General features: G+C 44.4%; 3 protein-coding genes across 14 annotated transcripts in view; 1 reads left to right on the forward strand and 2 right to left on the reverse strand.

Moving 5' to 3' along the window:
* Positions 1–1,769: 1,769 nt before the first annotated feature.
* Atx2 (Ataxin 2) lies at positions 1,770–9,575 on the reverse strand. Of its 2 annotated transcripts, none has more exons than XM_017176125.3 (5): positions 9,146–9,575; positions 5,612–6,015; positions 4,611–5,553; positions 3,122–4,542; positions 1,770–2,951 (listed from the first exon to the last, which is right to left on the reverse strand). In XM_017176125.3, the coding sequence occupies exons 1-5, from the start codon at positions 9,259–9,261 to the stop codon at positions 2,509–2,511; spliced, it is 3,327 nt and encodes a 1,108-aa protein (XP_017031614.1). In that variant the 5' UTR covers positions 9,262–9,575; the 3' UTR covers positions 1,770–2,508. The 2 variants fall into 2 exon arrangements, with proteins under 2 accessions (XP_017031614.1, XP_017031615.1); XM_017176126.3 differs by lacking the exon at positions 9,146–9,575 and adding an exon at positions 8,846–8,951.
* Positions 9,576–11,268: 1,693 nt separating this feature from the next.
* LOC108081124 (sodium-independent sulfate anion transporter) lies at positions 11,269–16,049 on the forward strand. Of its 2 annotated transcripts, none has more exons than XM_017176142.3 (6): positions 11,269–11,405; positions 13,505–14,175; positions 14,236–14,572; positions 14,636–14,898; positions 14,977–15,162; positions 15,222–16,049. In XM_017176142.3, the coding sequence occupies exons 1-6, from the start codon at positions 11,375–11,377 to the stop codon at positions 15,579–15,581; spliced, it is 1,848 nt and encodes a 615-aa protein (XP_017031631.1). In that variant the 5' UTR covers positions 11,269–11,374; the 3' UTR covers positions 15,582–16,049. The 2 variants fall into 2 exon arrangements, with proteins under 2 accessions (XP_017031631.1, XP_017031630.1); XM_017176141.3 differs by lacking the exon at positions 11,269–11,405 and adding an exon at positions 13,286–13,434.
* Positions 16,050–17,689: 1,640 nt separating this feature from the next.
* Positions 17,690–23,915, reverse strand: part of Rbp (RIM-binding protein) — a 28,390-nt gene continuing 22,164 nt past the window's right edge. For 9 of the 10 annotated variants that reach the window (XM_070286168.1, XM_070286170.1, XM_070286169.1 and 6 more), the window contains 2 exons: positions 22,684–22,751; positions 17,690–19,389 (listed from right to left, as the gene is read on the reverse strand). In XM_070286168.1, coding sequence (XP_070142269.1) covers positions 18,673–19,389; positions 22,684–22,751 — 785 coding nt within the window. In that variant the 3' untranslated portion in view covers positions 17,690–18,672. The remainder of the gene's footprint in view (positions 19,390–22,683; positions 22,752–23,915) is intronic. The other variant, XM_070286172.1, reaches the window with a different exon arrangement.

Here is a 23,915-nt window from a genome sequence, read left to right on the forward strand (position 1 = left end):
GCAGCAGAGCGGCAAACACAGACACACTGACACGTATATGTATACACACGAAAGCCGCTTATGTGTTACGTTATTTACTTTACGTCGTTGTGCGCTAAGCGGCATGTAAATGCCGTTATTACGCCCAAAACGTCTTACGTAGTCGTTTACGCCGGTTACGTGAATTAGAGGCATTACAGTGTTTGTGTATCGCGCTTAATAGTGTGCGTGTGTGTATGTGTGTGTGAGCCGTTACTTTGTATCTTACTTTCAATGTCATCAAAAAGGGCTGAAGAAAGATATTTCTGCATTTGAAGCGTATCACAGCCAGCTTTGATGGGCATTGCAATGAGCATCGATTACCAATTGCGACCTGCAGAGCCAGCCCCTTTGCCTCACCCACTAAACGAGAGTCTGCGGATAAGCCAACAAGTGTTTGTGATCCAAGATGTCTGATTCTTACGTAACTCTTCAAAGGGCTGTGAAATGTTACCGTTATCTATCCATATCACAGCCATTTTGATGAGTTCCGTGTGAATTTCGGCAGCCAGAAGGAGTACCGCTTCGCAAATCAAATCGCTTCTTTCTTATACCATGTCGTTAAAATGCTTGTGACCTTATGTATTCGCAATCATATCACAGCCATTTTGACGAGTTTGGGTAAAGAAATCTCAACGTTGGGCGCCATTTTCCAGAATTCTTTACAGATCCGCCCCAGACGTCAACGCCCAAGAATATATCGGAGTAAAAGGATACACAAAAGTTTTAGATGTTTTGTTTTTTGGTTTTTTTTTTGTTTTGTTTTTTTTTTGTAGTTTTTGTTTTTATTTAAATTTATAATAATTGTTATTTTTATATTCTTTTTTTTTTTCATTTAAGGAAACTTGAAGGTTTACAAAACAAAACAGACCACAACAGATGCTTCTAGATCATACGAAATATATAATCGCGAACTGATTGATGACGGGCAAAGAATTAATACGGATTGCTTTTCGTTAAATTTTCATTAATTTAAGGACAACGGCGGCACTAAAACCCAAAAAGGAAGCCTTGCTATTACATTTGCTTTTGCTTGTAAAATTAGCAAGGAAATTGTAAATTAAAGCGATTTCTTAAACATTTCGTGTAAATGCTGGCGAAAGAAGTGAAGCGGAGAAGTGAAAACAAAATTCAATTTCAATAAAATTAATTAGTTTTACCGATTTTGAGAGGAAGAAAAAACAAAATAAATCAATTTCAAGCGCTCTTAAAAAAAAATAAAAAATTCACACTCGTTTTTTATTTCCCGCTGGGGACAGGCAAGGGGTTGCCATTGCCTCGGTCATCACTCTTCCCGAAACACACGACTACATATAATATATGCTAAAGTAAGTTAACTCTGACGAGTGCTGGAGGATGATGGCTTGGCCCTTTGCCTGCACCCGTGGAAAAACTAACTTGGAATGATGACTTGGGTTTTTGGTGTCTATCGCTGTCGCTTTGCTTTCAGGGTTCCTGTGTCTGCGGATGTCGGTGTGGGTGCAGGGTGTAGGGTGTGTGGGTGTGGGTTTGTTGGATGTGCGAGGCTGTGGGGGAGGGGTTGTCGATTGCATGTGGAATTAAGATCGCCAAAGCGGACCAAAGTATATATAGCAGCGCAGAAGTACATCGAAAAATTATGTTTAAAACAATTTTACAAAAAATTTCGCTCTTATCTTAACTCGACGTTTGTTTTTGCTTTCTTTTCCTTTTTAAATTTTTGATTCGACTTCATTTGCTTTTCGGTTTACAATGTGATTGCATAAATTTTGGTTGCCAATCAGTTTTTGGAATTTACGCCTCGACTTACAGGACTTGTGCGGGCCAGGAAACGCTCCTTACAAACGCTCATAGTTGTTCACGTATTATATTATATGATTTGATTTTCGCTTTTAGCTCTCTAAATTTTTCTTTTCGTTTTCATTTTTGTTATTTTTTGTATTATTTTTTGTGTTTGCATTTGCTTTCATACGTTTGGTGTTTTCAGTGATTGTTTGTTTTTTTTTTTCTCATGTTGGTTGGCTTCCGTGCGCTGTAGAAGTCTTGCAATTTCAAAAAATGTACTAGTTTCCTTTTTTGTTTAATTGTATTTTATAATTTCCTAGTTGTTGTTGTTGGTGTTTCGGTCTGTGAGATGTGCTACAGAATGAACTGCTTTTGCACATGACATAAGGATGCGGGGATGCGTGGATTGTGTGGGGGGAAAATCGCTTTAACCGACCAAGAAAGCCGCGCGTTTACTCTGAATTGCGGATGCGTATGCGTATGCAGGTGCGGATGCAGATGCAGATGCGGATGCGGGTGTGGTGAGTGCTTCATGTTGTGTGTCGTGTGGTATGTGTGTAAATGTTGCTTGTTGATGACTGGCTGCCCGTACAGCTCCCACTAGCCGGAGGAGAGTCTTCCTCCCTCACCGTCTCCCCCCGCCAGACAGTTCGCCTTTGCCATCGCCATCGCCATCTCTGTCGCCATCGCCAACTCATGCGCCATTGCCCAGCTGGCGGCGGCATCTCACTGTGGCTGATGCTGCTGCATCACAACATGATACTGATTCTGCTGCGGATGCTGTGGCGTCTGCGACTGGAAATAGGGGTTGGGTATCATCTGCGGGGGGTGCACGCACATCAGCTGGTAAGTGGTCGCCGGCGTGGTCGGTGTGTACGCCGGTTGGGGTCCCCCGCCGGCGGGGGAGGGCTGTGGCGGCGGATGGAACGGCTGATGCGGCTGGCCAGGCGACGGTGTAGTCGACTGTGGCGTCGGCGTCATGAACTGCAGCTGCTGCGGCTGATCCTGATAGACGCGCATTTGCATCGGCGGGACATACGGCGATTGGAAATGTTGCTGGTGCGGTGCATGGCCATACTGGATGAACTGCGGTATCGGGGCTGTGGCCATTAGTGGCTGTCCCGTGGCTGTAGTAGCCGACACGTGCATCTGTGATGCAGCCATTGGAGCTGTAAGAAATTAGGGAGCTTAAAAACTGACGTCCGGAAATAAAAGGATAGAGCTAAAGAAGTTTATGAGATAACCTAGTCCTTAGGTTGTTAGATCCTGGTCAAGATCGTAACCTCTAGCAGGGAGTATGGGTATAAAAAGCAAATAGAGTAAAAATAAGAGTACTCACGATAATTGTTACGACGCATGCCTCGTGGTTGTCCGGCCTGCGGGTGTGTGGGAGGCTGGAACGGGTGCGGCTGCTGCACAACATAGATTTGCTGGTTGGCCGCCGCTGCCGGAACATGTGCTCCCGTTGTCGTGTATAGGCCCGGTCCTATGGGCACTGGCGTCTGTGGGGTGTGGGGACGTGATGGATTCGGCGTGCTGGGGCCGCATCGGGGCGTGAACGGCTTGGCCGACGGATTGAGCACGTGTGGCTTCTTCACCACTGGCGTGGTAGCACTGCTAGCAACTCCAGCGGCGGCTGCCGCGCTTGTGGCCGCAGCTACTGCTGGTGTGGTGCTACTGCTAGTCGCACTGGGAACTGCTGGCGTGGATTTTTCCGATCCCGAACTTACAATCACCGTTGTTGTGGGCGTACTGACTATGCCAGTTGGCGTGGTAGTGTTGCTGCCACTTGGGGCCGGTGAGACGTCCGGCTTGGGTGTGACCAGCTGTTGTGGCTGCGCTGGCGGCAGAGGCAGAACTTGTGGTGGCGGCTGATCCATCAATACCGGCGAGGTAATCAGCACCGGTGACGTCTGCGGCGGCGGCATTGTGTGGTATATAGGCTGCGGCTGCTGCGATGGATCCTGGACCAGCTGTGGCGGCGGCTGTTGCACCTGCGGCTGCGGCTGATGCTGCTTTGCCACATGTTGGTGCTGGGTGTCAATCAGCTGTTGCTGCTGCTGTGCTTTCTGCAAGTGGATCGGCACATGCTGCTGGGGAGGCGGCGCCTGTTGGGGCTGCTGCTGAGGCACATAGTGTGGCTGTTGGAGTGGCGCCTGATGAAGGTGCGTTGGCGGCACTTGGTGCATGACCACGTGCTGCTGTTGCTGCTGCTGCTGCATGGCTTGCTGTTGCTGCTGTGGGGGCGAGGCAGATTGCTGCAATGCACGCTGTTGCTGCTGATGCTGCTGCACTTGCTGCTGCTGTTGTTGTTGCGGCTGTTGGGGCGGTGAATTGTTGCTGGGTGCCAGTTGGAAATCCTGACCAAATTGCCGCAGCTCCTGCATTTGGTTATCGCGGGTCCGCACCTGACGCACTGACTGTGTATTCTGACCCTGCGCCTGCACATTGGGATGTTGCTGCTGCTGCTGTTGCTGCGGCTGTTGCTGCTGTTGAGGCTGCTGCTGCTGTGGCGGCACTCCGGTCTGCAGCGGTGGCGAGTTGCTGTTCTGCCCGGGATGGCCACCATGGGAGCCGTGCATGGGCTTGCCCAGCGACTGCTGCTGGGCCTCGCCGCCATAGTTAAGTGACGAATTGCTCTGGGAGCCTTGGTACTGGCGCATCTGGCGCTGGGGCAGCGGCTTATTAGCATTGGCGTTCGAATCACCATTGAGCTTGGAAGCGCCGCCCATATGAGATTGGTTTCTATACTGCGAAGAACTGCGGAAAATTAAGTTAATCATCGTTATTAATCATGAACACATTATTTAACTACCGATCCCACTTACCCGTGCATGATCTGCGAGTTACCCTGGTACGAGTACTGACCCGGCATGCCCATCGATGGCTGGTAACCGCCTTTGGCCTGGCCCACCGAATTGCCGTTGCCGCCCTGCGACACGGAAATATTGCTTCCACCGGTGCCGGTGGGATTGTTGCGCATCACCTTGCCGCCCTGGGGGACGGTCTTGCGCTTCACCATCGAACCACCGCCATACTTGCTAGACGTGTCCGCAGCCGCACTGACCGACGGGGCTTGGCCCGCGTTCTTCAGACCGCCGGCTAGCATTAGAGCTGCCGTGGACTGCGTAGAGCCGCCTTGGTTAGCCCCGCCGCCCATGCCGCCGCCACCCTGCATCATCAGGTTGCCGTCGCCGCGAGTGTCGCGGTCGCGGCCGCTGCCCTGGGAGGACATGCCAACATGCGATAGCTGCGGTCCGGTGATGCTGCGCGTCTGCTTGGTGATGTAACGGTCACTGCTCATGGTCTCCCGCAGCTGGAAGTCAGATCCGCGAGGCTTGTTGCCGCGATCACGATCGCGGTCCCTATCGCGCTCCTCGCGCTCCCTTTCGCGATCGTTGCGGTCGCGGTCGCCACGATCGCCGCGGTGTTCTTGCTCTGCCGGACGTTCCACTGCCGCAAAGAGCGCCTCCTCGTCGCCGTTCTCTAGATCCAAACGCTCTCGGCACGTTGGATTATTCTCAATCTCAGCAGCCAGTTTCTCGGCCTTGGCCTCGGCCTCTTTGAATTCCAGCGAGTCACCTTTGTCCAACGGTACCGTGTAGGACGCCAGAGAGTCGTCGAATGTGGAGGTCACACCGAACGTGTGCTCATTTTTGCGGAACATCTCGTTGGGGTCCCAGCCGTTGGCGGCACTATCCAGTTCTATGTCAATGTCGCCATTGGCGCCAGAGTCCCACGGTTCCAGTTCCTTCTCGTCCAGGCGCGCACCTGTAACATTATCATTGTTATTTGAAGTATTTGTTATTGATTATGATTGGAATCTTACCGTTGCACTTGTCAGAGATGGCGCCATCCGTCTGAAAAGCGCCAGCGGTGGCGTATTGCGAGTCAAAGTCCTTGGCCACGATGGTTACCACGGTGTCGGCCGGGAATATAATGTGTTTTGGCACCTTGCCCTCCTCCGGCAGATTCTTGGACTTAATGCACGCCGGTAGCTCCAGTGCGATGTCAAAGCCGCCCGAGAATGTGCGGAATACTCCCTCGTAAATGTTGCCTGACCGCAGGCGCACCTCCACAACGCTGCCGACCAGCGCCGTGGCTGAGTGCATGAAAAACGGGTTGTTGTAGACGCCCTGCGCCACCGGACGCGCTGCTGTCCCGCCTCCGTTTCCAGCTCCTGCAGTTGCCTTATTATTAGCTGACCTCAGGCTGCTGTCGTTGGAGTTGTATCTGCGGATGATGATAGAGAAAGCACCAGCGTTCGGTTAAATGTTATCGTTGCGGTTTGACGCCAGAAGACTCAGCGAGCGACTGACGGCAATTGGAAATTCGATGGCATTCAGGGACGGCAGCGATATCGATTCGTTCGCTGTTTGCAAACTATGACCTGACGCCCCCAACCCCGACGCATCGCCTACTGCACCTAACCCCTCGTAGAAGCAAACACAGTGCCAGTTTGCTGGCTGGCTTTTGTTTGCGTATTTTCGTTTTTTGCCTTTGTTTTTAGAACGAGCAAGAGATAATATTGTGGACGTCTCTAGGAAGACTTTATCGGGGAATCACGGCAATTAAGTAGGAATGATTTATCAACCTCAGGCAAATATGAATACATATGGGGGATTCACAGAATCTAATATAAGTTAATTTGGGTGGATAATGATTCTTTATTGTATATCTGTGCATATTAAATATTTTACTAGAATATAATTTTTGTTTACTTTTCGAGTGTTGATTGGACACTTCTTAGTTTTCATTGGATATTCGTTAATCATCATCAATTAATTGATACATAAATTATAAATTATAAATTGTAAATAAATTTATATTTATATTATTTTCAGTCGTATCTCTTATCTTATCTACCTGGCGAAAATTTGTCCTCCAGAGCCACAACTTTGGTTACCAAATATTAGGTACAAGTGTGATGAATGTGTGAAAAACTGTTTTTATATTCGTTTTAATCATTTCTGAGAGACCGCGTTTTTTATTCCGCAAAAGTTATTAGCGAAATGTAACCACTTGGCCAGCTTTGTCCCGCTGCCTGCTCAAAGCGGACCAGCTCAGCTCAGTTCATTTCGGTTCGTCTGAACGGACGCTTTGGTTTTCGGGGTGTTTTGGCTTTGCGTGCAGGATCGACGACCGTGAAATGCGCAACGCAACGCACAATGAACCCGTGGTAGGTGTGGGATGGCGAGGTAGGGGCAGGAGCAGTAGCAGTCGCAGTAGCCGTGGCAGGGGCAGGGGCAGGGATGGAGCTGGGGGCAGAACGAGGGTAACTGTAGCTGATTCACGGAGCGTGCATTGTGCACATTTTCGTGAATGAAAACAAATAATTGATTGCGCTCAAGAGTGAATCATGCGTGCGCCAGCGTCGATAAGGTGAGACGGTGCAGAGCTCTACACGACCAAAAGCTGAGAACAGAGAACGGCAAACGGATCCGGGAAATAGGCTGCGACGGAGGCACACACTCGGAAAGCAAGTGTGCATGGCCGAATAGCGAATAAATATGCATAGACGTAGAGCGGAAAACAAGAGCGAGGTGTATCGTTCGGTCAGCAAATTGTAAAGTGACCCAAATTTCGAGCCCCAGCGGGGGGCAGGGTTCCAAGGGGGCTCGAAGTGTGCCAAAGAACGAAACGAAACTCAGCGCAGCCGCCGCACGTCACAGCAACTGAAAAACTGAATAACTGAAAAAATTAAAAACTGAAAACTGCAAGCGGCGAATGGCAAACTCAAAGCTGCAAAATGCTGACAATGCAAGAAAATGCATTCGCAAAAAGGCGAGCGCGCGAGCGAGTGAGACGAGAAAAAAAAACAACAAGAAGAAAAATATAGTGCGATACGTGAGCTCGTGTGCGTGCATCTTTGCACTGTGGGCCCTCGTCGGCCCTCAGCCGCACAGTGGGCCTAAATGGCCAGCAGGGTCATCTCACCGCATCAGGCCACAGTGGCCACAGCTTTCGGCTTGTGTTGGTGCGCAAATGAATAATGGACGTGTCGTCTCTCAAACAGTTTGAGCTATAAGTATGGGACACGAGCACGAGCAGATTGCTCTGATAATTCTTAATGGAATTACGCTACAGTAAAGCATCGAAGTTCTGGTACATTTATGATACAAGATAATACTAGGAGACACTAGAATTAACTCTTAAATACAAGAAAACTGTAAACATATGGCCATGTTTAACTAAATAAAGCTACATTTTAAACATACTGCACTTTACACTTCAATTGTTAATTTTCTCAATTACTGGTTATATGTAACCTTGGGTTTGTAGTCACGTTCTCAATAGTTACTTTAAATAAAAAACATTAAAAAACTTCCGTAATCTATCCGTGAAAAATAAAGTATTTAAATTATTTTCTTAAAAATATAATTCAAAACAATGCAAGACACTCATTGATAGAACACATTTGGTAAATAATCAATTGAGCACTCTTGTGGCGTTAATTATTTATATATTTACATATTCTTTCGTTTAGATATGGCGGCTACCGTTCAAAGCTGGCGGAACGTGCCGATACTTATGCTCCGCACTGTCCACAAATGCGGATGTGGATGTTGATGTGTGGATGTGAGTGGGGATGTGTGCGCTGCAGTCATATTTCAATTGAAAATTTTAAGGGCGCAGCAGCGAATGAACTGGGGAAAAAGACGGGGAGCCAAGGGAATGATGGAGATGGATGGGATTAGTGGGAGCAGTAGGAAGGGAGGGGGTGGTGCGGGTTGTGTCAACGCGACAAAACGGAAACCTTTAAACAAATTATGTTCTCTACACATACAAATTCCATTGTGAAAGGGAAATGTAAACAAAGCATAAAAAGTTCGATGCTGAACACAGCCACTCACACACCCGCACACATTGCAAACAAACACGCACACACATGCACACCACGATGGCCCTATTATATAAGCGCCATTTGCATTTACAGTTAAAATTTTAAGAATGATGTTCCAAAAACGAGATGCTGCATCGCAGCCACCAAGAAGCAGAAGCAGAAACGGGGAAACAGAAAAAAGATAAATAAAAACACCGCGGACACGAGACGCGCTTTCACCTTTTTTTAGTGGACCGGACCGGACCGGGAGAGCGGAGAAAAGAGCTCTTTGTGGCGCTTTTGGCTGTCGCGGGTTTTCAATTTGTCAGGGCAACGGCGAACGGCGAACTGCAGAGCAAAAGCAAAGCGCAAAGGCAAAACGCAAACCAGCCCCACACACACCGCCACATTCGCACTGCATAGGTGTGTGCGTGTGTGTGTTTTCCCTCTTCGATGGCTCCTCCCGCCCGGCCCGTCATCGCCTTTCTCCGACTCTTTCCTTTATTCGCCACTGCTGCTGCAGTTGGTGCTTCTTCTTACCTTGAGATGCCGCCGCTGGGAGCGCCTCCGCCGCCACCACCTCCTCCGCCAGCGCCAGCGCCAACGGCGCCTCCGCCACCGCTGGGTCTGGCTTTCCGCTTGCTATTGTTGTTCATAACGCACCAGTACCAGTACCAGGAGAGTTAAAGCGAAGAACGCAGCAAACGAAGTCGACGGAACGCACGAAACCTGGCGTTTTCCCTAACCTGCTGCTGTGCTATTTTCCGATTTACCGCTTTACGGGCTTTCCGACTTTCCGATCTCTCGACGTGGACGTGTGCGATCTGGCGGGCGAGGCGTTTTCTAGCCAAAATAAGCAATTTCGGCGGCGTTTAGCACGGTAACTGCTGCTAATTTTTGCTTTTGTTGCTAATTTTATTTTTTCCCTGCTGTAATGCAGTGTGACCGTTTCGTGACGGCGGAAAAATCTCTGAATCTCTCCGCCTAAAAAATCCAGACATCACAAAACTCCTGGAACCTGGGAACTCTGCTGGAGGCGGAACCTGTCATATCTTGCACATCTCTAAGGCTTGTGAGTTTTTATCGGCAATCGATAATTGGCGCGTAAATAAAAAAAAAAACTTTTTTTATTTTGGATAACGGACGTATTTTTTTTTTATCAAATTAATTCATTGTTGGCCTGCTCGACTGCTCAAATAGTTGAAATTTCCCCCAAAAAATCCACACTTAATATTCGAAGTTCGAACCAAATCTGACACTAGAACCATATTTTATACCCGAACCACATCTCATAAATTTAAATTTAATATTTGGCGCGTTTTACTTAAAGGTTTTTTTCCGTAATTTCCACTACCAGAATATATCACTTAGATGACGCATTTTGTGATGGGAATCCTACTGCGCGGCCATGTCAGCGATTGGCCAAATATTTGCCTCAAATCTAGTTCACAAATATGGTTAGTCGGTCGGCTAGGCCTATTAATAACCCTAATTATCTTTTTCGATGGGCGGGTACAAAACATCCGCATATTTACCAGATCGTCCAGATAAAGCGGCAGACACCGAACGATCTTGGCGGGATTAGCCGCCCGCCGTCAAGAAACTCCCTTTACCCAGAACCGCAAACATTTCAAAGTCAGGCGTTGGTTGTTGTGCTCTTGTATAAGGTAATTGTACCTCTGGTCTCGTATCAGTTATACTAATTACGATGCTATCTCGCAGGCAGGGTCTCCATTATATACAGTAGCCGTTAATCTGTCAGGCCCACACGCCAACCGGGTTGACGGGGGGTCTATGTAACGCTTGATGATGGGATTGGGGGATGGTTAACACCTTCAACTGGTGTTATGATCTAATCATAGGAGGCACTGCGATAAAAGTAACAAGGGTTATGATATAATATAGAACTTATTTCCTTAAATATTCTCTCATAATTATTATTCCTCAAATTTGACTTATTTTAAGACTAATAAAAGTACTTCTAAACAACCTACATTTTGTGTTTTTCGATTTTTTAATTATATTGATCTGTGCAGAAGTCTATTTTTGCATTTTTAGAATGCCGGACACAAGGTGTCACCGCTTGGCTAAAGTTAATTCCATATTTGATTGATTAATTTGTGAGTTATTCGAGTCTTTGAATCCGGCTAAATTCAAAGCCAAATATTGGTCCATCGTTTATCGATCAAGGTGCTTGGAATACCACTTGAGGTGGAAAATTACTTGGAGTCCACAAGACTACACATCAACCCATTCCGTATCCAGATTCCGCCACACCTCCTCCCACTGCGCACTTGAAGCGGAGTGGGAGCTTCTGTATCTCCGTAGTTTCCGTTGCCGTTCGGGTGCCGTTGACATTTCCAGTTATATATTCGTTTTGTGCTCCGGACAGACGATCCGGGGACAGATGATTCGGGACCCAACCTTCCGCTATGTTTGCGCGCCGCCCATTCGCCCATCCACCCATCCGCCTGCGCCTGCCGAATGGGCGTTAAGTATGTCATTGTTGTGCTGATCTCGAGCGACTGTTTGTCGCCGTTTTTCTTGATTTTTTTCATTTTTCGTGTTTATCAGAAAATCTGCCCCAAGTCTCCCCACTTATTTATCATTCAAGAATTCGCTTCTTCGGCAGTTTTCATTAGATTGCGAAGCGGTGCACTTGGCTCACTCGAGTAGCAAGGATATAATCTTTGAAAAATATATCGTACAGTCTCCTCCCGCATGTCCTTCGGTTAATATTCCTGTGAAACCTATGCGGATACGTGAAAAATGCCTATTGTAAAGAAATTATCCTTTGATGGTAGGTATTCGTGGATTATAACGACTTGAAGTGAATGGATATAAATGGTCGGTTAATCTCAAGATGTGTTTGAACTTTGAAATTTAAGGACTTTAGGAGGGATTTCAATAAGTTCAATAAGTTAATTATTCACAAGAAGGGAAATTTTATCAAGGTTTCGCAGTTCTTCTAAACTGAAAACAATAATTGAAATGATTTAATAACTATTAGAATATATATTGGATATAATACTAGAGTGAAAGTAAATGAAATGAAGTTATATAAAGTCATTAAATAGTTTTAAATCAATGAATCAATAAAAGTTGATTTAAGGACTTTCGAGTCTACATTACATTAGTTGAAAATTTATTTAGCTGAACGGAAATTTTAATAAGATTTCGTATTTTTGCGGAGCTAAAGAAATAATTTGAATGATCTTAAATTTATTGGATTATATTGGATAATACTGGAGTGGATTCTATGGAAATAAAAGAAAATTCCTTTACATTTTTCCATTAGGTATAGTTATATAAAGTTTTAAATCTTTTATATGGATATATTATTAAATCAATAAAAAAGGAATTTAGCTATTAAATATTTTCAAGTTACTGCCGCTGTCATTGCTAACTTTTATGGTAAAATTATTCAAAAATGTATATTATTATTTAAATGCTTAAGAAAAACCCGATAATCGTTGTAATAAAATAGTGGGAAAGTAATAAAATTACTTAAAATATAAACAACTAAAAAATTTTAAAAATCTGTTAAGTCTCCAACATTCATTCAATGATCTCGTGGTAACGTTATAATCGTTCCATTTACACTACTTCTACGATTTTACAACTGCCATAAATGCCAGTAGCCGATCTCCCCCGTTGATTAGCAGCAAAGCAACAGCTGTTGGCAAAAATCCGGGCCTGATGTTACAAATTAGCATTAATTTTCGGTTTCTGTTTTCGACCATCTTGACTGATAATGCCCGTGTATAAAAATATTTAACTTGCCCGAACCGTCAACCACAAATATTAACATTTTGCTGAGAAAACAATGAAATAATTGCTTGATTTTATAGGGGTTTAATTTGAATGGGATTATGGTGAGTGAATAAATAAAGCCATTAAGTTTCCAATTTCCAATGTCCTAAGATGGTTTTGAGAGGTGCAATCCTTTAAATTAAGGCATGTTACTCAGAAAGTATATAAAATCTATTATTAACATGAAGACTACGACTTGCTACGTAATAGATTTTCACAAATTTGATTTGTGAGTAAGTTTTAGCGCAATTCGTGCGAAAGGTAACACCTAAATACGATATTGTACTATTATTAACCCATAGAGACACAGAGACAGATGACTAACAGCCTCCGTCTGGAGTCGGTACGCACTTGTACCCACTTTGGCGTGATAATTGGTTCGCTTTTTTCCCCTGAATTTGATTATATTAATCACCTTTAGGTTGTTTTCGATTTGTTTACCTATTAAATACAACAAAAAAAAGTGGGTAAAAAATTGTATTAAAATACGATTTACATAAAGAGCGATTGAGGAAGATAGAACTGGTTTTTCAAGGGCGGAACATTCACATAGGAACTTACAATTAAGTGGTATATGGAATGTACTGGCTCTCCAACAGAGCCCTCCCGTTCCCAATAGCTTTCGAGAATCTCAGTTATTTATATACGTAAATTACCGAGCCACAGCGAGAGGCAAACATATGTGCTAAATTACGAATTCACACAATTAAAGTTTTGCGCTTTTTTTCGCTCTCTGCTCGGCTCGGCTGGGAAGCGGACAAGCCGGACTGCTTGCTGCTCGTTTTTAATTTTTTTTTTTATTAAAATGCTAAAAACCCCCTGACAAAATCAAACAAATTCGGCTGGCAGAGCGGTTGTACCTGTGGCCATTGGCGAAACTGAAACAGAGACTGAAAATCAGTACACAATGCGTTGGCCGCGAAAGCACACGTTCGGCCTGTGGCCCAAGGGCAGGCGCAGCTCCGGAACAGCCGCCGGGCAAGCGCAGTTAGCCACGGTGGCCACCATCTACGATCGTAGGATCAGCAGCCCTACTCTCTGCTCTGCTTCACGTCTTAAGCGTTTTTTTCGATTTCTTTCTTTCAGCCAATTGCGAGGAAAAGGAGAAGTACACCGCCCAGAATGCCGATGATTACTATAGTCAAGCGCAGACTGTCAACTTGGATGCGGATGTGGCTGGCAAATATACCAAGCCGGAGGAGGCCCACTGGCTGGTGCGGCGCATTTACTTCCTCAGCTGGATCACCAGCTATGATCGGGAGCAGGCATTTGCGGATCTGATAGCCGGAATTACACTGGGACTGACCATTATTCCGCAGAGCATTGCCTACGCCGCGCTGGCTGGTCTCTCCTCGGAGTACGGCCTGTACTCCGCCTTCATTGGGTCGATCATCTATGTGTTCTTCGGCACGATACCGCAAGTGTCCATTGGTCCCACCAGCCTGATGGCCATCCTCACGCTGCAATTTTGTGCGGATAAGCCGGTGCAGGTGGTCATCGTCCTGGCTTTTCTCGCCGGCTTGGTGGAACTGGCCATGGGCGTATTTCAGCTGGGCTTTATAGTCAGCTTTATTCCGGCTCCAGTGACCAAGGCCTTTACCTCGGGCACAGCGGTGATTGTGGTATTTGCTCAGATCAAGAATCTACTGGGAGTTCGCCTCAAAGGATTTCCCTCCATCGCTGACTTCTTTACCAACATTCGTCCTACGGACGCCGTCATGGGAGTATTCTGCATGGTTGTGCTGCTTTCGTTGAGGGTAAGTTGGAAGGCTACATTTTTAGGTTAATTTGTAACATTTGATTGTTTTTTCTCTTAGCTCCTATCGCAGGTGAAATTCAAGCAGGACACGGCTGTGACGCGTCGGCTGAAAAAGATCCTGTGGTACATCAGCATCTCCCGCAACGCCCTGGTTGTCTTTTTCACCGGCCTACTGGTGTTCATCTGGGTGAAAAAGAGCTCCATTGAGGCGGTGCCCTTTGCCCTCTCAGCGAAGGTGTCCTCGGCCATGCCCTCGTTCAAGCTTCCGCCCTTTGCCTTTGAGTACCAAAACCGTACCTACGTCTTTACAGATATCCTGCACGAGCTGGGCAGCGGCATCGTTGTGGTGCCCATTGTGGCGGTTCTCGCTAACGTGGCCATTGCCAAGGCTTTCGGTGCGTATACGTGATATTTAAGATACTTAGAAAGAACTCGGAGCTATTCGATTTAAATTCTAGTCAAGGACGGCAATTTGGATGCCTCGCAGGAGATGCTGACCCTGGGTCTGTGCAACATAGCCGGCTCCTTCTTCAGTGCCATGCCCACCTGCGGAGCTTTTACCCGCTCGGCGGTGAGTCAGGCGTCTGGAGTAAGGACCCCCATGGCTGGCATATACACCGGATTGATTGTGCTCTCCGCTCTGAGCATCCTGACCCCCTACTTCCAATATATTCCCAAGGCCTCCCTCTCCGCTGTGCTCATAGCAGCGGTCATCTTTATGGTGAGTCCAGTTTCTATAATTATCATATAGCTTAAATCTTGTTTATTGAACTTAAATTTAAATATCATATATAAACAGATTGATCTGGCTCCGGTCAAAGAGCTGTGGCAGACCAACAAAAAGGACTTCTTCAGCTGGGTGGGCAGCTTCATCATATGCCTGGTGGCCGGCGTGGAGTTGGGCCTGCTCTTCGGCATTGTGCTCAGCATGATCTTTATCCTGCTGCGCCTGGGCAATCCCAAAATAGAAGTGTCCCTGAAGAAGGTAGGATATAGAGACTTTTTCTAAAGGAATCATTATAAATTCCCTGTAACCCAACGCAGCACGAGTCCACCTACTATGTGCATGTGGTGCCCCAGTCGGATATCTACTACACCGGCGTGGACACACTCCGGGCGGAGTTGCGGGCTGCCTGCAGTCTCTATCACCACGACTTCCCCGTGATCCTGGACTGCGCTCGCTTCATGCAGTTCGATGCCACCTTCAGTGAAATGCTGATTGCTGTGGCCAAGGAGATGGCCGCCAACGATGTGCTGCTCATCTTGCAGAACATGAGCCTGAAGGTGCAGCAGATGCTGCCGGTGATTAGCAATGTGCGCTTCTGGCACGAGGATGGCGACCTGTCGTCTCACCTGCAGCCGGAGAAGGAGATGGCGCCGCCTCAGCTAGAAGCCAAGGTTTAGCCCAAGATCCTACTCCAATCCTCAATTACCGCCGCTGCCGCCTGACGTCACGAGAATAATTATCTCCGGCTGACGTTCGCGTGTGGGACTCGACGGTGTTGGCGGCGGAACTTGCGTAATTTAGCCGCTTAGATTTAGTTGTTTAGCTTAGCGACTTTGTAAATACTTAAATGCATCCACTAAATATATAATATAGCTTTCACGAACAAACAAAGATAACCGCAGGGCGATCTGCAGGCCGAGATAATAGAAGCAGGTGGAGCCATAAAGCAAGCCTCGTGTTGGGCCGGCGTACGTGGCGTATGAGTAATATTCCGGAGCAACGCTCATTACCGAATTAATTGAATGGAACGCAGCTTTGTTTTTCTTTGAAATTGTTGTTTAATTATTATTTTTTTCGCTTTTTTGTCGTTCAATAAGGAAATTATAATTTATAGAAAAAGTATAATAATACAGTATAACAATTTAGTTGGTTTCCATTTGTGTTTTTTCATTATCCATTTCATATTGCATAGTACGTTTTTATCATCGTTCGTTTGTGTCTTCATTATTAAATATTGTTCGTGGAAATAAACTGTTTGTATACTCTGGTGTGTATGTAACTATAGGGTGTATCTGACTGACTGTCTGCAGCTGTATCTTGATCTGTGTGTCTGTATCTGTATCTGTATCTGTTTTGGGGTCTGTGTGCTTCCGGTATGTCCCTGCAATCGCTGCGGGAACACTACTGCTTCGGTGGACGCCGAAGTGGGGCTTGTAGATTGTAATCGTCTCTCCGATGTGGCTAAATAATACAGTGTGACTTGATTGTTAAGCCATTTACGTGGGAAAAGTTAACGCTTGTTTCATCGTGTTGGATAAGGTAATTCAATCTTCGACATTCTTAGCTATCAACTCAACTATAGTTTCGATATCTAGGCCTGCCAACTACTATTTGCCAGTTTACAATTTACAGTGTGATTGTGGGCACCGAAGGAGAGCGTGTCGGGACCCTGAAAGGATGCCTAAACTCATCCGAAGCAGTCTGATACTTCAGCATGTTTCGAATAAATGTAAGCCAACCCTTCCCTCAATGCCCCTCTGTGTATCTGTGTGCGACTGTATCTGTATTGTGGTGTGTTCCTGGTTGTGTTCAGTGTGTGTTTCTCAGTTTAAAGTAATCATTTGCTCACAATTATTTGCCTTCCAAGCACATGTACATATGCAACTCTATGCGCTCTTTAAATATGCCTTGTTTAATATATTTGTTTGGTAAACGTTTTCTCATTAATATACTTTTGTTATCTTTTATACTTTCTTCCATTTCTTGAATGTTTTGTATTTTCGTAAAGCAAGAGGTACGCGATGTATTTGTGTGTGTGTATCTTCTGTATATGAGAGAGAGAGAGATCTGATTTTTAAAGCAATTTTTTAAACATTAGGAAACAGTTGACTAGCTTTTTGTTTCGTAACTCTCGGATACAAAAGCAATCAGAAGTAGTCGTGGCATATATGCAAGTATTAGCTATATAAAATAACGATCGAGTTTGGTATTCGAATAGGTAGTAAAGGGGGATGTTGGGTAGCTCTAGGAAGTAGTAGCAAGGGGCGGCTTAGGTAATTACGAAAGGGAAAGTCGAATTTGTAGTGAACTTGTCTCCTGTGTGTGTCTAACGCTAGGTTCGCTCTCTTGTGCTTAGTACATTATATTCTTGTATTGGCTTCTGCTTTTGCCATTTCCTTGGGTATCCCATATACATATGTATGTTATGTGTGTAGGAGTAGTTCGCTCTTGGTCTTTGGTTTGGTTTAAGTTACACTGATATCTTTATCGCATATAGCTTCTATGGACATCGAACACTGAAAGATGCGGGGAATAGAAGGCGAATAGAATGTGTACAGAAGTCGAGCAGTCCAAGGATCACAAGGATTGGAGGCGGGGATTGGTTTCGGTTATCACTGGTAATTGGTAACTGGGAAGTGGTAACTGGGAAGTGGTAACTGGGAAGTGGTAACTGGCTAGTGGTAACTGGGGATGTGCACGTGCTCTCTTCTTAGCTGGACTGGAAGTCAAGGTCGCGCCCGATTTGAATGCGAAGTCGTATTTAGTATATGCGAATATATGTAAATATGTTTCATATCGATTTATTTATTACGTTTTTAATGTATGTATATTTGTTTTTGGCGCCTTTTGGGGCGTCACCTCGTCTGACGACATTGCTCAACATTCGGTTGTGTTTTGTTTTGATTTATAAATGTAATTTAGTGTATCTCAATTTAGTTTTCAATATATTTTAAATATATACATATAATATATGTATCTTTATGTTAATGTTTTGGTTTAGTTTACCTTATGTGTTTGCTTTATCTCCTCATCTTTCGCATCTCGTCTGCCTCCTAATCTCTTCTTCGCCTCTCCTTGTTTTGTTTTCTTTTGTTTTGGTTTTTATTTATAAACTGGTCAGCAACAGTAGCAAATTTAACAATGTGCGTTAACAAATAATTGTAAATATAATGTATGTATATAATATATTTCTCCGCTCACTTTGCCATGCCTAGCTTTTTGTTTTTTCTCTTGTATAATATATGGTTATGGTGTGTGGCTGTGTGTGTGTCCAGTATCTATGTATGTGTGAGAGTGGGTGGCCGCAGGCGAGGGTCCTGCGACAGTGTGGCTTGTATATGTATTTTATAGGGTGAGAGGGTTCAGAGCAGTCACCTAAACTGGCAATTTGTTAAATAATTTTACAACAATTTATCTGGGGGCTGTGGTGGCTCGTGTGCTCACGTCTCTCCTGCTGCTGCCCCTGCCGATGCTTCTGCTGCTGCTGCTGTTGCTGCTGCTACTGTCCCTCCCCCTCCGACTCACATAATATTTCTATCAATTTAATTAATAAAAAATATTACCATTAGTACTATTAGTTGCGGTTTCACGTGTTATATATATCATATATCATGGGCAGCAACAGAGCACCAGGCACCAGGCACGAGGCACGGGCCTCACATTAGCTTAGTAATCGTAATCAATAGCGATAATCATAATCATAATCGTAATAGTAATAATAGGTCTAATCTACGAATAATATAACAGGACCCTATAGAATGACCGGGGTTATTTGCCAAAGCCGAACCCGAATTTCCCGAAGAGATCTTTGCCTTTCGACAGGACGTCGCCGCCGGGCGCCGCTGCCGCGATACCCTTGAGTCCGCCCAGCAATCCGGCGCCCGGTCCCTGCGGCGGAGCCTGGGCTTGCGGTGGCACTTGTTGTTGCTGCTGCTGTTGCATTCCGGGCTGTTGCATTCCGGGCTGCTGCATTCCGGGCTGCTGCATTCCGGGCTGCTGCATTCCGGGCTGTTGCATGCCCGGCTGTTGCATTCCGGGCTGCTGGGCACCAAAGGCGTTGGCTTGTTGCTGCACTGGCTGCACACCACCGGGTGGTTGCATTGGATCCGTTTTGGGCGGTTGCTTCGACCCAAATAGACCACCGGTGGCAGCCGAGGTAGCACCAGAGAGCAGGCTAGTCGCGCCGGAGAAGAGGCCGCCCGTTGGTGCCTGCGTCGTCACCGGCGGCTGCTGTTGCTGCTGGCCCATGCCCATCTGACCCATGCCCATTTGCTGGCCCATCTGCTGGCCCATCTGCTGACCCATCTGCTGGCCCATTTGTTGGCCCATCTGCTGGCCCATCTGCTGACCCATCTGCTGGCCCATCGGCTGACCCATCATTCCAGGTTGTCCCATTTGCTGCTGCTGCTGACCGTACTGCTGCTGCTGTTGGAGTTGCTGCTGCTGTTGTTGCTGGCCGAGATTACCAACGCGACCGATCATCCCCTGCAAGGTGGCGATTGGCGAAGGACCAAAGAGAACGAGTTAGTCGGGGCTCCAATCAGGCAGCGCTCGCATAAACGAATGGCAAACTAATCGTTAAGTATATATATATATATATATTGTACGTATATTTATGGGAGTTCTTAATATTTTCATGGATTCTTTCAACGTGGCCTCTCGTTGAGTGGCCGGGTTAGTTAGTTAGTTAGTTGGTTGGTTGGTTTAGCGTTCTCATGGCAAAAACTAGGTGTTAGTTTCGGACTCGTCCACGAGCAGTAGTCGCTGGGTTACTTGAGATGGAATTGGTTGTGTTGTTAGTAATGGCAACTACGTTCGTTAACTACGAAATGGCGCTAGTCAAAAACCGAACCGAACCGATCAGGACCGCATAGGTCCTCTCTGTGCTCAGCCTGGCAGCTAAATCAAGCGTCTCCAGAGGAGTCAAGGCTCTATTGAAGGCCTCAACCGAAACGAATAACAGTAGCATTACGTGATTGTTGGCTTCTATACACATTTGCCGTGTGAAAATGAAAATTATGTAGAACTAGCAACGTTTCTCAATAGTTGACAACTGAAAATCAAACAAGGGCCTAAGGCCAAGATTGAAAATTAAGAGTTTGCATGGCAAAAGGCAAAGCAAAAAGTTGAAAAACTCTTAGAATACACATTCTGACAACGGATTTCGGACTATCCAGGAGTACTCCTCAGCAGGCATGGGCAGAGCGCTGCTTTCTTTCTGGCTCTTTTAAGCACATTGTAAAATGTACGGATCTCTTCCCTGAAGCCTTTAGTGCCCATGCCTGCTTAGTGGCGAGCACTCCCCGTGTCCTCCGGGTTGTGCGCTCGGATCGGACTTGAATGAATCTCTAAAGTTCTATTTATGTACACTACCTTAATGAAATGGGAGTGGGAGGGGCCACCATGAAGGTGAAGTTTCGTGAATGTGTCGTGGCAATCATTGAAAATCATAAGTAAACGGGAGGGGCTATTTGTCATCCTTGAATGAGTTCGAGTTGATGGACGAAACAAAAAAAATATGTTGTTGTCGGTGGTTGGTTGTTGAGTTATTCTGTTAGCTAACTTTTACTTCGGTGTTTTGATCGTTGTGGAAAGTAAGAGCTAAATGCAAATCTATTCGGGAAATCATACTAGACTTAAAGTGAGCCAGAGGAAATCATATGAAATGTCGATAGTAATCAAAAGCAAATACAGTACAGGTAGTACAGGTTCAACTGAGGTGGGGAGAAGAACTCACAGAAAATAATAACTTCAATTGACGAAACGAAAAACGCAATAACTCAAGGTATTACACATACAGTGAATCACATAGAAATTTGTACACATTACATCCAATATTCCATATAGTAGTAGTAGCAATTAATTAATATAATTAGTAGCGTATACCAGTAAGAAAACAAAAATGTATTCATATATAGGTATATATATATATATATATTTATAGATATGTATGTATCACATCTTATCAGCAATACGTTTACTTGAGTGTGTATTTTGTATCTGGCATATATATATGGTATCTGGTATTTAGCAGTTCTCAGAGATAAGGAATCTCGGATTCTGCGTGAATAAATTTGTACACATTTCGGGGTTCGCTTGCTTGTCTCATTATCCGGATTTAATTTGGTTTGCCCTCAAAGCTAACTTAAAAAATAATAACATCTTGCTTTGGGATATGAAATCTATAGAGTAACCTGAAAACCAAAGCAGATCAATATTCAAAAGCAGACTGAAGTTATGGGGCTTCAATTTAGACTTTATCTCAAGACAATTTGATGGCAAACAAGTAAGTTAATAGCTTAGAACGAGCTAGCGGCTGAATATCTCACTTTTTGCTGAAAGTTAAGGAAGTCTGTAAGCTGAGTTGGTATTGGAAAACAAACTTAACTTTATAATAACGGAAAACTTAAGATTGTGAAATACAAAATGGAAGAAATTAAATATATTCGAAATGATTGTAAGCCAAGTGGATAACGAACTTAGGAGAAATCGATGTGAATGATTGTTGCTGTGGAAATTGTTGCTGATACTTCAGTTCCTGGGTAGATCTTTATATACAAACTATACACACATGATCTTTGTTCTGAGTTCGACTACAATTATATTACACCAACATGAAGTGCGGCACTGGCAGGCTATGAATGCTCAGATATCGGGGGATATATGTAACTTTACACGGACGAGCCTCCGACTGTTATTGTAAGGTTTCGGTTTTGGTTTCAATGTTTGTATTTATAATGTCGCTGTTGTCTTTGGATGTTAACTACAAGATAAACATGTTGCTAGCTATACATAGTTACTATAATATATATATATATATATATGAATATATATATGGGTATATATAGATCAGTTGACTGAAATGTTCAGGTACTGTACTGTAAGCGTTTAAATCGGGTTCGGAACTGGAACATATAGACAAGGTGATTTATGTATATATGTAGGTGGTATGCGCAGTAGTTAGTTACAGAGAGAAAGTGGGACGAAACAATGGACGATCGGGGTTGATTTCTCAATGTCCAGTTAACACTTAACGGAAAGTTAAACTGATGGTATATATGTATTAATAGTTTTTTCAATAGCGGGAGGGAGCTAAGATGTCCTGTGTTTGCACTTTAAAGCACACCAAGTGCATTTTACTGCACCTATTATGATTTAACTTTCGGTTAACCTCCCGTTAGCTTAACTGGACATTCAGAAAGCTGCTCCGAATCGCCAAGTGGCGAGAGAGTCCGCACTACACAGCTTGTCTAGCGTGTGTGTGGGTGCGGAGAAAGCGATAGCAGTATGTAATGACGTGGGAGAGAGTGGTCTGGCGTGTTGCTCTTCTGTCTGTCTGAGTGTCGGGATAATTCGTTCTTCCGTTTTATTTCTTTCTTTTTTCGCTGAGAGAGTCGGAACCGAAAAAGTGATGAGTGACAGAGATAGCAAGTGAAGGTACAGGTAGAGGTAGTAGAGGCTAGGTACAGGGACAGCTGTTTTTTAAGTAATAGTTGTAACTGTTGTGGCAATAATAATACTGTAGTAGTAGTAGTAGTAGTAGTTTTAGTAGTAGTAGTAGGTTGCAGCTTTGTTGGGTTTGAGGTTTGTAGGTATTGAGGTGAACAGTTGTGGTTACATTTGGCGTATTCTTAACTCTTTTCTTTAAGTTTAAGTTAGCTTTAGCATTTATTTTCACAAACAAACGAAAATATTGTATATCTTTTTCTTTGATTTAACACGATACGATACGTTCGATATATCGAAAACAAAAGGAAACAAAAGAGAACGAGTATTTACCTGCGTTTGGTGATCGGGGGCAGGATGGCCCGTGTTGTCTAACAGTGTAGGGGAAGCAGGGCGAGCATCTATAGCAACGAATATAACATAAAGACTTCACATTTACCACAGCAGACCATTACAAAAAATTATTTGAAAGAAGTTGTAGTAGTCAAAACGGAAAAGATCGTAATCGTAATTGTAATTGTAATTGTAATCGAAACTTAAGTCCAACTGAGGCATCGAAAACTAAAGGAAAACCAATCGATTTACTCAATTTAGTCGCGTACAATTTGCAGTTATATAGAGTGGTTCGAGTTAGGACTGCTGAATCTGAATCTGAATCGAAATCTGTGAATCTGATGATGTCGGTTCGAGAGATTGGATATTTATTCAACTTGTTCATCTCCGCGCGGGTGGGGTTATTCAAATCAAATCAAATGAAATCAAACAAATCGCTGTTCTATATAATTCACCGCTGTTCACGAACAAATCAATGGACAACTCAAAAAAAAAAGGGGAAAATTAACACAAGATAATGGAGAGAGATCCAAGGATCTCAAGTCACTTCCAAATATAAGTATAATGTAAAGAGCTTTCGAAAATGTTGTATTCGAATTTGGTTTGCGCAAAGACGTATTCAAAATCAGAAGAAGAGGCGCCAAGATATTGTAAGTCAGATTAAATTTTTGTTTTTTATCGGTTTAAAGTGAAAGAGAGATAGATAAAGTTGAGTTAGAAATGATTGCATTTGATTCGATTGTGGTTATTATTGGTCCAGACGTAAGCTTAAGATTGTATTAAATATTACCTTTCAGCCCTATACATGTATGTATGCTTCTTGGAGTCTCTGGACTGTGTTCAGAGTTCAGTTCTTTGGTTGCACTTGCATAAGCTTTTCGTATGCAGTTAACGATATATTATTCTTTAGGTAGATACAAGTTATATATATGGGCACTTAAAATCGGCTTAGTATGGCATTATATATAAGTTAGTTAGTTAGTTAGTTATAGTTATATGGAAATAAGTAGATTTAAAAGTTAAGTATTTTACAATAATGAGAATTTACACTAAATACAGAGAGAGAATACTGCTCGTATTTGTTTTTGTTATATTTGGGATTTGGTGCTTGGAGCCCTTAGCTGATGCTGTTGTTGTTTTTGTTGTTATATCTTTGAACAAAAATGAACAAATATCAAATATATATATATCGAAGAAGCTAATTGGCAAACAAACAAGACCAACATTCAGAT

This window comes from Drosophila kikkawai, chromosome 3R (assembly GCF_030179895.1).
Source record: "Drosophila kikkawai strain 14028-0561.14 chromosome 3R, DkikHiC1v2, whole genome shotgun sequence".
Taxonomy (NCBI): Eukaryota; Metazoa; Arthropoda; class Insecta; order Diptera; family Drosophilidae; genus Drosophila; species Drosophila kikkawai.

What these genes read in the sequence shown, in the direction of transcription:
- Atx2 (XM_017176125.3), bottom strand. Translation starts at nt 9,261, where the DNA reads ATGAACAACAATAGCAAGCGGAAAGCCAGACCCAGCGGTGGCGGAGGC. An exon ending in CATCTCTGACAAGTGCAACG is followed by an intron (nt 5,554 to 5,611) that starts GTAAGATTCCAA and finishes ATAATGTTACAG; the next exon opens with GTGCGCGCCTGGACGAGAAG. An exon ending in AACTCGCAGATCATGCACGG is followed by an intron (nt 4,543 to 4,610) that starts GTAAGTGGGATC and finishes AATTTTCCGCAG; the next exon opens with TTCTTCGCAGTATAGAAACC.
- LOC108081124 (XM_017176141.3), top strand. Translation starts at nt 13,326, where the DNA reads ATGCGTTGGCCGCGAAAGCACACGTTCGGCCTGTGGCCCAAGGGCAGG. An exon ending in TAGCAGCGGTCATCTTTATG is followed by an intron (nt 14,899 to 14,976) that starts GTGAGTCCAGTT and finishes ATATATAAACAG; the next exon opens with ATTGATCTGGCTCCGGTCAA. An exon ending in TAGAAGTGTCCCTGAAGAAG is followed by an intron (nt 15,163 to 15,221) that starts GTAGGATATAGA and finishes AACCCAACGCAG; the next exon opens with CACGAGTCCACCTACTATGT.